At 41.0% G+C, this 14,239-nt stretch overlaps 2 protein-coding genes across 2 annotated transcripts; one reads left to right on the top strand and one right to left on the bottom strand.

The window, feature by feature from the left end:
• Positions 1-115: 115 nt before the first annotated feature.
• rtcb (RNA 2',3'-cyclic phosphate and 5'-OH ligase) lies at positions 116-4,519 on the bottom strand. Its single transcript, XM_056367650.1, has 12 exons — positions 4,328-4,519; positions 3,104-3,182; positions 2,948-3,015; positions 2,763-2,862; positions 2,388-2,544; positions 2,146-2,302; positions 1,776-1,935; positions 1,460-1,635; positions 1,187-1,375; positions 975-1,085; positions 739-858; positions 116-474 (listed from the first exon to the last, which is right to left on the bottom strand). Exons 1-12 carry the CDS (start codon positions 4,418-4,420, stop codon positions 367-369), a joined length of 1,518 nt encoding a protein of 505 aa, XP_056223625.1. The 5' UTR covers positions 4,421-4,519; the 3' UTR covers positions 116-366.
• A 487-nt stretch (positions 4,520-5,006) lies between these two features.
• On the top strand, positions 5,007-12,645 carry fbxo7 (F-box protein 7). The gene is made up of 10 exons (XM_056367647.1): positions 5,007-5,141; positions 6,429-6,551; positions 6,643-6,961; positions 9,149-9,421; positions 10,122-10,266; positions 10,413-10,496; positions 10,591-10,686; positions 11,022-11,198; positions 11,644-11,684; positions 11,778-12,645. Exons 2-10 carry the CDS (start codon positions 6,430-6,432, stop codon positions 12,078-12,080), a joined length of 1,560 nt encoding a protein of 519 aa, XP_056223622.1. The 5' UTR covers positions 5,007-5,141; position 6,429; the 3' UTR covers positions 12,081-12,645.
• The last annotated feature ends 1,594 nt before the right edge of the window (positions 12,646-14,239 follow it).

Below are 14,239 nucleotides of genomic sequence, written 5' to 3'. Positions count from 1 at the left end.
CAGTGATAAAAACAACGAAGTAGAAAAGACAAACAGTTTATCTATTAAGGAGAAACTTGATGTTGATGAACATAAATCTGCAGTGACGTCACATAATGGAGAATATTAGATGAACTTCAGTTTTCAGTGATCACCTTTATTTGGACCACAGATTTGGCATAAACAGGAAAATAAAATGTTCAATCAATTATTTTCTTATTAGTGTTTTTCATGCTCTTCAACATAAATTCAAAAAAAAAAAAAAAAAATTTGAGCAAATATCTTCTGTCTTTAAAGATTCCTGTGGATTTTGCGTCTTGAGTTTTTTTTTGTCTTCATGTCCTTTTGTTTGTTGTAAATTGTCTTTAAATAAAGATCCGTGCAGCTTCAGCCTTTAATCACAGCGATGGGTCTCAGTTTGATCGCCTTCTTACTGATCCCAGCGTCGTGACACGTGTTGACGACGTCCGTCACGTTTTTGTACGATTCAGGAGCCTGAAAACAAAAAACACTTTAGAAACTCAAAGCTACAAAAACATTAGAAATATATGAAACAACACAAAGATATTAGACTTTAACTTTCCAAATACGGAAGATGTTTAGTGCTTTAAACTGAATCTTTAAGATGTTCATACAATTAGTTCCTGTAACATCTGAACTTCAGCAACTATAAAATATTCAAATAATAGCAAAAGTTTTTGTACCAAAGTAAAATTTCAGCATCACAGTCACATTTCATGATAAAAACATTGTCCTCACCTCCTCCATGACCAGTTTGGGTGAAGCCACTCGGATGGCGATGCCCTGGTCGGCCAGTTTGTCCAGAACGTCCTGGAAGTCCAGGTTCCTGCGGGACTTCGCTCGAGAGAGAGCGCGACCCTGAAACAGCAGAAACATGGCGAAGGTCGACGTCAGGATCGCATGAGGTGGAATAAACATCTTACTCAGTCTGGATTTCCCAGAGGACAAGTCTTCTGCATCAGTCAGACTCTTACCGCTCCGTGACAGGTGGTACCGAACGTCTCCGTCATCCCCTGCTCCGTCCCCGTTAGGACGTAACTGCAGGTTCCCATTGTCCCTCCGATCAACACCGGCTGACCTGTGAGCTGATCCCACCAAACAAGAAGAAAACCTTTGATTCAGATCACCAGCGCCACCTTGAGACCAGATCTGAATGTGTTGTTAAAGGGTCTGAGGGGTTCTGTACCTGGTAGTCTACTGGGATGAGGGGGTGGTGTGGGGGGAACGCTCGGGTGGATCCTTTGCGGTGAATCAGCAGAGTCTTCTGTTTCCCGTCCACCATGTGTTCTTCAACCTTGGCGATGTTGTGCGAGACGTCGTAGATGATGTGCATGTCCAGGTCGTCCGGCGTGGTGGTGAAGACCTCAGAGAACGCCTGAAAGATCAAGACATACGACCAGGGATCAGCACAACAGCTGGATCTTATTGTTTATGATCTTTATTTATTTATGAGCTGTACCTGTCTGGTGAGGAAGGTCATGGACGAGCGGTTGACCCAGGCGTAGTTTCCGGCGGCAGCCATCCCCTTCAGGTAGTCCTGACCCTCCTGCGAGGTGATGCGGGCGCACGCCAGCTGACGGTCGTTCACTATGATCTTATCCCTCTTCATCGCCTTCTCCATGGCAACAAGAGCATCTGTCAACAACAACATGTTTACAGGCTGAGTAACTGCAGACGTTCCCTGTGATGTCTGTAACATACTTGTTTTGTTAAACCAACAGTCGTAAACCTTAAGAATCTTCTTCTCCAGGTGTTTAAGGAAGTGTAGTTCCTACCTGTGGCCACCTGGTGTCCTAGGCCTCTGCTGCCACTGTGGATCATCACACACACCTGGCCTTTGTGGTCGATGCCCATCTTCTTGGCGGCATAGTCGTTGTAGATCTCGTCCACCACCTGGATCTCAGCGTAGTGGTTTCCCGCTCCCAGAGTCCCCAGCTTCAACACACAAACACACGGTCTCACACGGTCTCTACGCCGACGATGTTCAGGTCAACGTCTACATCCAGAAGTTCACCAAGTCTGTAGTCTTAGTTCTAGCCCCTCTTATGTTAAACCCCCCCCCCCCTTGTAATCTAGACCTCCGTGAACCCAGCTCTGAGTCTGGACCAGTATGTAAACCCTGGAGCACAGGGGCTGCTGGGATACCTGGGGCAGGCCTCTCTTCTTGGCCTTGGAGGAGACCTTGTTGGGGTCGGCCTGCAGCATCCTGCCGTACTCCTCGCAGTGCTCCTTGTCCTCGGCCCAGGCGTAGCCTTCCCTCAGAGACCAGTCCACCCCCATCTCCAGAGCCTCCTCCAGGTCCCTGGTGATGCACAGGTGAGACAGGTGAACAGGTGCAGAGGGTTTGTGCTGTGATCTAGTCTCAGTCTGGAGGAATGTGGTCTTACTTGGCGCCCATGGGGATGACTCCCTTGGACCCGACTCCCACTGGGATGTGGTTGAACAGGGACTGGGCCAGCTGCTCCTTCACCGGCTGCACGTCACGCTCGTCCAGGTTTGTCCTCAGGAGACGGACGCCACAGTTGATGTCGAAGCCGACGCCGCCTACAGGAGAAACCAATCAGGGACATTTAGACTTTTATAGGCTGATCATAACAACAAACCAGTTGTCAATTTTTAATGACTTTTTATCTGTTCAACCTCTAAAATGTGAGAATTTTAGGCTTTTTATGCTCTTAAATTATTATAAAAGAACCAGAAAACCAAAACTAGGAGCCAAAGGAGGTTAAAAGAAGCTAAAAGGCTCCTGGAGCATCACACACCTGGAGACACCACAGCCTCAGGGTCATTCATGTCGAAGGCCGCCATGTTTCCGATAGCAAACCCATATCCAGAGTGGACGTCTGGGAGGCCGATGGATCTCTGTGGAACAATGAGACGACCTCAGACCTTCAGCTCATCCTCATCTTCGTATCTCTGAGGGTTTATAAACAATCACGTTACTCACGTGTATGATCCCGGGCAGCGCCGCCACGTTCCCGATCTGCTTCATGGCTGGAAGGAAACCGCCCACACCTGAGGAAAAATAAAACGTGAATAATCAGAGGAGACGTCAGAGCGCGTCACAGGAAGAGAAGGTTTCTGGGTGTAACAGCTGACAGACCTCCTCCTCGACAGGCGTTACGAAGCTCCTCAAACATCAGCTTCTCCAGAGAATCGTTGACGTAGAAATTTCCTTCAACCTGAGGAACACACGTTATCAAGGTATTTTTATTACTAGTCCAGCTACAGGTTTCTCTTTAGTCCCTATTTTTAACTCTAATTATTTACTTTTAGTCCATTTAGAAAATTAAGTAAAGCTTTATTTGCAGTTAGTAGTATTTTTTAATGTAATAGTTACAACGATTTTCACAATAAAAGCATCAAGTATAAGACAAGCAGGATACTAACAAAGCACATGAAAAAAAATGGAATTTATAAACATAAATAACATCACACAAACATCAGTTAAGAAAAGTGAGTGAATATAAGTGGGTATTGAAAAGTTTCCTTTATTTCATATGAATGTAATGATACTGCAGTTTAGGTAGTAAAAGTTAAACTGGCTCAAAAACTATTTCAAATACAACAATTCTCCCTTCATTAAATTACAATATGATCTTTTATTTTTTTGGTTTGTTTTGTTGATATTTTGTGTTAAAAATAAATCAGATTTTTTGATCTTTTAAAAATCTATCAGCTTTTAAAAAACCTCTAGTATTGTTCATATTATTCTCTGACCTATATAATTTATTGATAATCTTTTGCTGAATTCAAATGGAAAATCAGCTGTACTTTAATGCAATTTAGGATGTCTACATAGTCATAGTGTATATTAATTAATAAATTTAAATATGTTACATTATTTACACTTACATTATAGCATACTTTTTAGTTTTTGTATTGATCAATTTCAGTTTTTGGTCACAATTCTTTAATAATAAATTTGATGGGATTCTTGGTTTTCAGGTTTTGACATTTCGCGGATTTCAATTAGAAAACCACTTAATAGTAATTGAGGTTACATATTTATCCACTCTGTAGATAATAATTTGATTTATTTTACATTTGTTTCATATCAGCAGGACTCTCCCTTTCACTCGGCTCACATCTTATCACTAATAGTTGAGTCATTGAGCTTCGTCATCAGGTTTAACTTCAGTTTGCAGCTGGTTCCCTGTTTATTTTAACGTGTAACACAAAGTTTGTTAGTGTCATATTTTCAGTTGGAGTCCCTGGCTGGTTAAAGTCTATATACTAGCCGACATGTGCTAACTGACTGTATAGTTAACTGTGGCTCATTAAGCTAACCAGCTAGCCACGTTAACATTAATACATTCTCACTTACCCTCATGTTGGGAACAAATCCCTTTTTAATCCTCCAGCAGTTACTGCTGATTTTATCCAGGTACTGCAGCTCATCGTTGTAACTTCGGCTCATTTTTCTGACCCAGAAATATTAAGTTTTTACGGTTTAACGCTGCGTTTCACTGCCTGTCTGATGCCAAGTGCCAGCAGGCAGAGCGGTACGGAAAGCCGCGAGCACTTAGACAGAGAAACGCGATTGTTAATTTGGCATGACGCATGAAAATTAAATATTAAATTACAAAATATGTCGACTGTGAACCTTTTGAACTAAAACTTAAACACTCAAAAATAGAGTTAATAAAGTTTTAATGTTTATTTTGTATTTAATATTTGTTTTTCAATCGGAGAAATATTCAATGCTGTACTGCTCGCTTGCCATAGATGTAGTCAAATAATATTTTGTCAAGTTTACCAATGACAGCCACAGTAATACCGGAAGGTTAGTGATCGGTGTCCAGAACAAAAGTATAACTTCTACTTTTATATATACTTTATACACTCTGAGCCATGCGGTGTATGAGCCTCAGCCTGGTAAACAATATTATATCAATGTCACTCATAACATGCAAATTGAAAAATGTTTCTAATTATGCTACTGAAGGTTTTAAAAATAAAAAATAAAAAAATAAAATAAAAACTGAATAGATTTACTTTGAAGATCTTAACCGGAAACGGGTTGTTTAGCCGTGCAGAGTTTGACGCAGTTGTCAAGTCGCTGCTTGTTAATGTTTACAGTGCGATTTATCAGAGAAGTGTCTTGAAGCTCAGTGGATATCATTACTTTAATTTATCGCGTAAGTGTTTTATGTTCGGGTCTGAAGCTCTTGAATGTTTTCATCACCGTAAACGTTGGTTAAACAAGTTAACTAGCTTACACTAACTAGCTTCACTGTTACGCAGCAACTTAGAAACGTTAGCTAACGTTCAGACTCCAGGCTAGAAACGAAAACGAAACGTTTCATTTCTAATGAAATAACAATCCAGACTTATGCTGACTTACTGAATCTGTTTCTGTCTAAATTCATTTATTGTGCTTTATTTGTCTCATGCGTTGGTGATTTTGTCCCGTGTTTCTAACGTTAGTTAACGGAAAATTAAAAGTTACCTGAATCAGAATTTTTAGCTAAATTAGAAAGTACAGTGTTGTTTCAAGCTAACTCAAAGATGGAAAACAACGGGAATGACTCATCAACAAATTAAAACTGGTAAATTGTTAATGGGATTTTGAACAGCTAAACTTTCATCCCGAATCAGAGCAAATTAATGAGTCAAATCCTTTTTGTTCACAGTGCGATCAGCAGGTCAGCTTTGTACAAAATGATGGATAATCATAATATATTTATGGCAGATTATTTAGAGTAGTAATATCATGAGAAAACACCAAAGTCCTAAAAGAAAGAAATAGACATTTTTTTCAACCAAACTCCATGAACTTTTTAGCAGATTTTAGTGAATTCTGTTTTTACGCAGTTCTACTAAAGAACCACGCTGTGTAGTTTGTTTGTAAAACAGATTTTATATGGTATAGTAAAATATATTATGGGGTATGTTATGTGGCCAAAAGTGTGTGGACACCTCTGTTCACATACTTTTCTGCCTGGGGTGTTTTTCATGGTGAATTCATGCTGTTATAGTTTCGTGAAAAACAGATGTAGTTAGTGATTATTAGGTATATTTATTATGCAGACAAAAGTATAAGGACTAATCCTGTTAACTGAGTCCAGAGATTCATGAAAACGTTTGTTTAAATATGTTATATAAATAGCCATCTTTACACCAAACTCCATTAAGTTTTTACCAAATTTTAATGAAATCTACATTTTGAAGCATCCTGTGAAAATACAAACAGGATTCAGTCTCTATCTGTTTGTTAAAGGTATAATATAAGGTATACACTGAGGCTAAAAGTATTTGGACACACCTTTAGTTCCAGTGAAGGGAAATCTTAATGCTACAGCACACACTGATATTTTAGACAGCAGCAGTTTTTCCTGTTTCAACATGACAGTGGCTCCGTGAACTTGATCTGTTTGATGCTTGATTTCTGTTGAGGGTGGACTTTGATCATGTGTTGTCCACAGCATGAAGCTGCGGGTCCGGATCAACAGACAGACCTGCAGGGTGGATATAGAGGGAGAGGAACCCAGTTTGGGAGAGCTCAAAGATCACATCAAGGAGAATATCCTGTCTTTACACGGACTCAGGTAAGACATCGACCCAGAGACACAGTCAAATACTGATTCTTCTTACTGATGAAGCCGTTGTGATACAGAATGTTTCCTGTTCATCTCTCAGTGCAGACACAGAGTTCAGTTTGTCTCTGAACAGCTCAGAGCTTCTGTCAGACACCGGTCAGACTCTGTCGTCCTGCGGCATCGTCTCTGGAGATCTGATCTGTGTCATCCTGCCTGAGTCTGCAGCTGCAGCCGCAGCTGCCGCCGCAGCCGCCACCGCAGCCGCCACCGCAGCTGCCACCGCAGCTGCCACCGCCCATGCTGCCGCTGTGACCACCTCAAACTCCTCCACCAGCTCCACCAACCCGAGGACCAGTAGCACAGAGCGCCGGGGGCAACAGCAGCAGAGGCATTTGATGGCTGCCACGACCTCTGACCAGGTGAGTGATTCATCTGAGGTAAAAATATGTTTCCAGACCTTTTTCCTCTTTTTAATGGTGTGATTAAAGCCTAACAAAGAAGATCGAACTCCACCTTCAGCAGACAAGTTTTAATTTAATAATTTGACATAAATTAGATAAAACGTCAGTGATCACTGTGGAGAAACAGCAAATACAGACTGTGTAAAAATAAAATAAAGATCTGACTAACTGATAAACAGCCAAATCTACCAATATCATAATACAGTATATATCAACCAATAAGAAAGGAGAAATGTCAATAATGTGTTTAAGGTCAGTGTCATTATACAGTTTGTCCACCAGAGAGCGCTGACGGGTTTATTTCCTCACTATAACATGTCAAATATCAATCAGTCAGACAATATTTTATATGTATTTACTTAGTGCTCAAACACACACAATATCAAATATTTACATCTATTACAGAAAGATGAAACTTATTCAGAGAAAAAGACAAACTTATCCTCACAGAAGAGGTGAAGCTCCTCCCACAGCGTCAGTGTGGTGGAACACAATAAAAGCGGGTTGTCAGTGACGCACACAGGTGATGAGAGAGTGTGTGGACTCTGGAATCTGTTACTGAAATTCAAACTGTCACTTTGAGCAGAAAATAATCTTGGTTGACAGTAAACTGCTGTCAGAGTCAGTGAAGCTCATCGTGTTTGATGCTGAGTCGTCTTTCTCACATGCACAGTCCTGTCTGGTTTGGTTGAGGTTTGGGAAAGATGGCGTTTCTGGTTAAATTAAAATGATCCAATGTTTCACAAAAAAAGCAAAGATATGAGAAAGATAAAGGTGTAAAAAAAAAAAAAAAGGTAACCGAACATCAAAGGGACCATGAAACAAAAGAAGGAAGTTAAACAGAAATGGCAACACAGTAAAAATGAGTAAAACAGTGAAACGAAAGGAATAAATAAACCAATTAAAACGTTAAAGCTAATGAATCAACTACAATAAGAACAGATGTAAGGATAAGTGAAGATTAAAATAAACATTTAAAATGATAAAAGGTTTATTAGGGTCAATATTTATAATAAAATATGATATAAATACAATTAAACACAAGATCAAAATAAGAAGTTAGTGTGTGAATATGTTTCCACTGGGAAAGGACCAGAAGGTAAAACCTGCAGCGGTGAATCAGAGACCAAAGGACAACCAGGAGAGCGTGGACAGATCCCACGTCCAGGATTCAGAGGGAAGTCGTGAGCAGCGAGTGTCCGTGTCCTACGAAAACATTGTGGGACAGGATGTGGCCAAGCAGACACTCCAGGAGATCGTCGTCCTTCCTGCCTTAAGGCCGGACCTCCTCACTGAGAGCTCCGGCTCCTGGTCTGCTTTTATTTGGACCACCTGGGAATGGGGAAGCCATGCTGGCCAAAGCGGCTGCCACCGAGTCCAAGGCGACGTTCTTCAACATCAGCGCTGCCAGTTTGGTCCATAAATATTTCGGAGAGTCTCTCTGGGTGTCCAATTTTTTTCCCACTAACTTTAAATAAAAATCTCAGCATTACATTTGTCTTCTTGCTTTTCTCATCATTTCCAGTCAAAATTGCTGCCAGTGCAGTGAAACAATACTGTGAGGCTAATCAATCAATCAATCAATCAATCAATCAATCAATCAATCAATCAATCAATCAATCAATCAATCAATCAATCAGACTGACCAAATAATAAATAAAAACAATAAAAGTAAGACAGTAATAACAGAAGCTGTGGAGCGAAGACGTCAACAACAGAAAACAATCCAGGAAGTAATCATAGAAGAAAAAGGACAAACCTGTAAAACAGCTTCAAATATTTAAATAAATAGAAAGATAAATAAATAATAAAATTCAATTAAGAGCCGGATTAAAAAGGTCGTTCTTCAGTTTGCTTTTAAAAATATAAACACTTGGGTTTTTGCCACAGTGTGTTTTTTCGTTCCTGAATGTACACGATGTAAATATGAACTTTTGTTTTTACACAACCAGCTTTTATTTTGACAGAGCATCGTTTGTGTTAAATACTGGACGTGAAGTGAGTGACAGGAAAACTCTGAAATAAAAACTCACATGAGAAGAAAAGAAGATAAAAGCTTTGTGAATCATATCACAGCTGTGTTTCTCTGCTGGTCACTGACCTGAACATTAACCCTGACTCTCTCCATGTGTCCGTGTTAACCAGCCCAGCAGCAGCAGCAGCAGCAGCAGCAGCAGCAGCAGCAGCAGCAGCAGCAGCTCTGCAGCCCTCACACAGTCTGAGGAGACCAGGGAGATGCTGGACTCCTCCGAGCCCCCGGTCCCCAGCTGGGAGCCCATGCTGTGCAGCGAGGCAGAGGAGGGCCAGGCCCCTCTGTCTCTGGAGCTCCTGTACCACTCGGCCCAGACCGCCAGCCCCAGCGACGCCATCATGGTGGCCGGAAACCTGCTGATGCTCGAAACTGGGTTCATTCCTCAGGTGAGGAATTTGGATTTTATGTCTGTTGAGATCTGAGGCTCCACAGAAGATGAATCTTAACGATTTCTTCCACTTTAATTGGACAGAAACACAAACCAAATGACAATACAAAATCAATCAGGCCTGACAAGCTAAATAAAATATTAAAGAAAAGGTAAAGAAAAGATGTTTTGAATCTTAATGATTTTAACGACGTCCTGACTTTACTCCAGCACCACCGTATCTTTCAGGGTATTTGGTCAATTTGAAGAGGTTTCAAATCACGGAGGTGATCCATAAAGAGCCTTTGATATATTATCATTCTTGAATTTATCCATTATTTACAGTAAAACCCAAATTTTGAATTTGCAACTGAAGAATTAAAGTAATTTGAAGGTAGAAAGTGAAGTCTACTGTATGTTTTTCTGTTAATCAGTTGTTGCACCTTAAATCTCCCTGATGCCACGAAGAAAGCCTCTTATTAAAATACAGTTCCTGAATGTCCCATTATTGTGGGTAAACCTTGGAAACACCTGGATTAAGGTGTTTTTAAAGGGCTACGTTTTTCAAATTAAAAGACAAATTTGCTGTAATGACTCACTGATCATCTCAGTTCTTCATTTCCTGTTTGTTAGATTGATCTTGAATATGAATCCAGACAACATTCGAACAGTTGTGATGAAGGAATGAAATGATTGAGGTTTTTATTGTCTGTGTGGAGGGCGGTGAGCTGAAGCCTGCTGAGATGCCTGATGGGTGGAGGTCAGTGGGTGGAGTCTTCAAGCTCCAGTACTCACATCCTCTGTGTGAGAACAGCCTCGCCATGGTGGTCGCCGTGTGTATGGGCCCCGTGCTCGTCATCAACGGTGAGGAAGTTTATTGTGAAAATAGTTTTATTTTCACCAAAAAAACATCAACACAGTAGAAATGAAATAGAATAAAGTGAGAGTAAAATCTATGGAAGCCCACATGTGACATTTCAAGTGTTTCTCACCCGTCTCTTCTCCCGCAGCCACTCTGAAGGTGAACGAAACCGTCGACACGGTTCGTAAGCTGTGTCTGAATCCGTCCAGCTACGTGACCGACGAGTGGCCAGGTAGGGCTCTGATTGGTCGCTGTGTCTTCGCGCCGGTGACGGAGCTTCTGTGAATGACTGAGTATGATGTCACGTCTCTGTTGTTGTCGTTCAGGAGAAAGTGCGGCGGCAGCGTTCAAGGACCTGAGTAAACTGTCTCGAGTCTTCAAAGACCAGCTGGCGTACCCGCTGATCGCCGCCGCCAGAGAAGGTACGGACCAGCAGAGGTCATGTGACGGTTCAGAGGCAGATTTTTAGAGTTTTGATCTTATTTAATCAAATTCATCTTTTTTTTATTAGTTTTTAGTCCGATGAAACTTTTCAGCCTCGTTCAGACAGGATTCATGTTTCAGCAGCAGCTGGGTGATCACTAACGATCTGAACCCAACTGTCATGCTGAAAAATGGCTCAAATTACAGCTGAGGTGTAAATGAACAGTACTTCCTGTCTGAACGGAACTGGTGGCTGAGATTTACCTCTAAAAGCTCTGTGATGACGTATGTGGTCATGAAATGTCATCATCCGTCTGCTGCCTCTCGTCTGCAGCGATGGCGCTGCCGGTGGCGTTCGGTCTGGCTGCTCTTCCTCCGGAGCTCCTCCTCCGAGTCCTCAGGCTGCTGGACGTCCGCTCCGTGGTGAGACTGTCCTCCGTCTGCAGACACTTCAACGGCGCCACCGCAGACTCCACACTGTGGAGACACCTGTACCGCCGGGACTTCACAGGTGAGGCCAGACCAAGCTTTTTAAAATCCAGAACCACAGTGACTGAGTGACCTGTGAGAACCCTGATGTTCTGTTTGAATACAGAGAGAAAATATTTATCTCCCAGGTTCTCTACTTTTTATTCCTCTGCCCGGCAACAGTCAGAGCGGCAGCCATTTTTTTTGTCAGGTTGTCCGTCTGTCCCGTTCTCGCGGACACAAAATCTCAGTAACACCTCGAGGGAATTTCCTCAAATTTGGTAAAAACATTCACTCGGACTCAAGGAAGAAGTGATTAGATTTTGGTGGCTAAAGGTCAAAGGTCAAGGTCACAGTGATGTCAAGACACACTTTTTAGCCATAACTATTTTATATGACTGTGGATAAACAGGGATGTAACCTGGAACTAGTCTGAGTAATAAAATGATAATAAAAAATACACTCTTCATATGTGTGTTGTGGTTCAGATCCAGATCCCAGCAGGTCCAGAGACACCGACTGGAAAGAGGTGAGAATCCATCAGACACAGTTACTGTGAAAATTTAATGTTTCTGTCTCAGTCTGACAGATTTCAATAAAGTTTTTTCTCTTCTTCCTGCAGCTTTATAAAAGATATCACAAGCTCCGCTGTGAACATCGACACATCGCTCGCCACCGCTCCCTCCCGCCCTTCCACCGAAACCCCTGGGACATCTTTGGCTCCGGGCCCGCCCCCCTTCACCCGCCGCTGCCCGGCATCATCGGAGGCGAGTACGACCAGAGACCGCACCTCCCCCGCGGCCCCCTCCCGCCTCACCCCCGCTACGAACCCCTCGGCCCCCTTTTCAACGGGCGACCTCTGAACGACCTCCGCAGAGCCCGGGCAATGGGACGACCTGCAGACGTCCGGCGAGGATTCATCTGAAGTGGGTCTGGATTCAGGACTGATGTGTTCTGTAATAAAAACCAAGACCTGAATGAAACCAGAGTCGTCCATGTGAAAGAGGAAAAGCTTCACTGGTTACGTGATGTGTTCAGGGTCTGTGAGGAGAAAGGGCCCCGACTGTCGGGGGCCCCTGAAGCTGCAGCTTCACTGTGAATCATTTGTGGTGATTTTATTAAAAGCAGATTTTCTGGGCGTGAAACTGAAACGTGTCAAAGTCCAGTTCTAAAATCTAGTTGTAGTTGTAGCTTCAGCGTTTGTTCTTCTTAATTATTCTTAAAATTAATTTGTATAAAATAAAATAACACACAGTCCAGACAGTAGAAAACCTGGGGGCGGGCTCAATCTGTCCGTAGGTAATAGTCATTATTATGTGTGATGTCCCATTTCAGAATAATATTATAATTTGGTTTTAATGAATGATGCATTCATGTGTTCATCACTTCAGTAAAGAAGGAGCTCATTTTAAGGAGTTTATATTATGTTGGGAGGTTTGTGAATTTCCACCCAGGGATCAATAAAGTGTTTACATTAATAACACATATAACACATTTTATGGATTATATTTTGTTTTACCAATCTGAATCTGAAAGAGTGACTAAAATTATTAAATATAAGTGCAGTAAAAAGCACAATATTTCCCATCAAATGAGTCATTGTTTAATTAATAAAAGTGCTCACTCTGTGAAAAGAGATTCAATTATAGGAAGAATAGAAATAAAAGCATTTGTGGGAAATTCAAATTATGAGATTGAAATTGTACATGTTATTTATTCTATTTTCTTATTTATACTAATTAACATTTCATTATTTCATAAAGTCCATTTTGACTTCAAACTCTGACTCAAAAACAAACGTGTTTATAAAACATCTAAATATCTTTTTACTAAGATTAATATTAATCTCAATATCTTGTCATCAGTCATGTGACTATAATATGAGTGCGAAGCAATAATTCAACCATTTTTACAAATGACTAAGTTACAATAACCAAATACTGATGAACTCTAGCATCAATAATAATGACTGAGACATAAATAAATTTATTTTATTTGTATTATTTTTTCGTGTATCCATCTTAACGTAAACTGTGTATTTATACTGCAGTATAATCTTTATTGCACTAATATAATTCTCATTATCATTGTGGTAACATGTACAGATCACATAAAGTTCTCCTTTTAAAAAAAAACAGTAAAATCATTCCCGAGGCAATGACGTCATCTTTTGTCTTAAGACAAAGGGTGCAGTCGTTTAAAGACAGCCGTTTCACCGGCGGTGCAGCCCCGTCTGGGCGGGCGGAGTTTGTATCACGGTGTTACCCAGAACGTTGTTGCCGCCATGTTTGTTTTTTTTATCACCATTTAAATTAAACTTTTTACAGTATTTAGATACATCATGATCCGTTAACGGTCAAACTGACGTAATTAACCGTCGCCTGTTTAAACCGAGCACAAGGCGGGAAAAAAACACCAGACCAGTAAATACAGAACAGTTTAATGTTTAAATGTTATTATATAAAATATGAAACATTTATTATGTCAGATTTACTCCGTAGTTCGGTGCGTTCCCTCCTCTCCCTCCACCAGCCGGGCGGGGACTGTCCTGCTCGCTCCTACCGCTCGGCAGCGACGCTAACTGGGGTGCGTCTGATTTGTGACCCGCTTAGCACCGGAGGTGTCAGACTCAGATCCAGTTTATTCATCAGCTCTTTTCTGAATTAATCACATTATGTCTGAATAAATCACATATTTATACATAATTAAACATAATAACGAAAGTACGAAAGGTACAAACACACATTTATCCAGTTTTAGTTAAAAAGATCTGAAGTAAACCAACATTTACTTTGGTAATGAACAGATTTCAGCATGTTAAACAGAAGTGGGTCTTAAAAAGGAGGAACATGAAAATATCAGTAGCAGTATTAAACTGTATCAGAGACCTACAGTTATAATCATGTCAGAAAGTAATGTATTCCTGTTTCAGCCAAGGAAATATACAAAATACTAAAATGATTCCTGATTAAAAAAACAAAACACTATACAGCGTTACACTGTTATAGTAAACTATAACTATAGTACACTATAACAGACTATATGTGGGAACTATGAGATTTTTCGAGTTACTTTTTTTATTAA

Source organism: Seriola aureovittata, chromosome 22 (assembly GCF_021018895.1).
Source record: "Seriola aureovittata isolate HTS-2021-v1 ecotype China chromosome 22, ASM2101889v1, whole genome shotgun sequence".
NCBI classification, from domain to species: domain Eukaryota; kingdom Metazoa; phylum Chordata; class Actinopteri; order Carangiformes; family Carangidae; genus Seriola; species Seriola aureovittata.
This window is presented reverse-complemented; position numbering and strand designations above follow the sequence as displayed.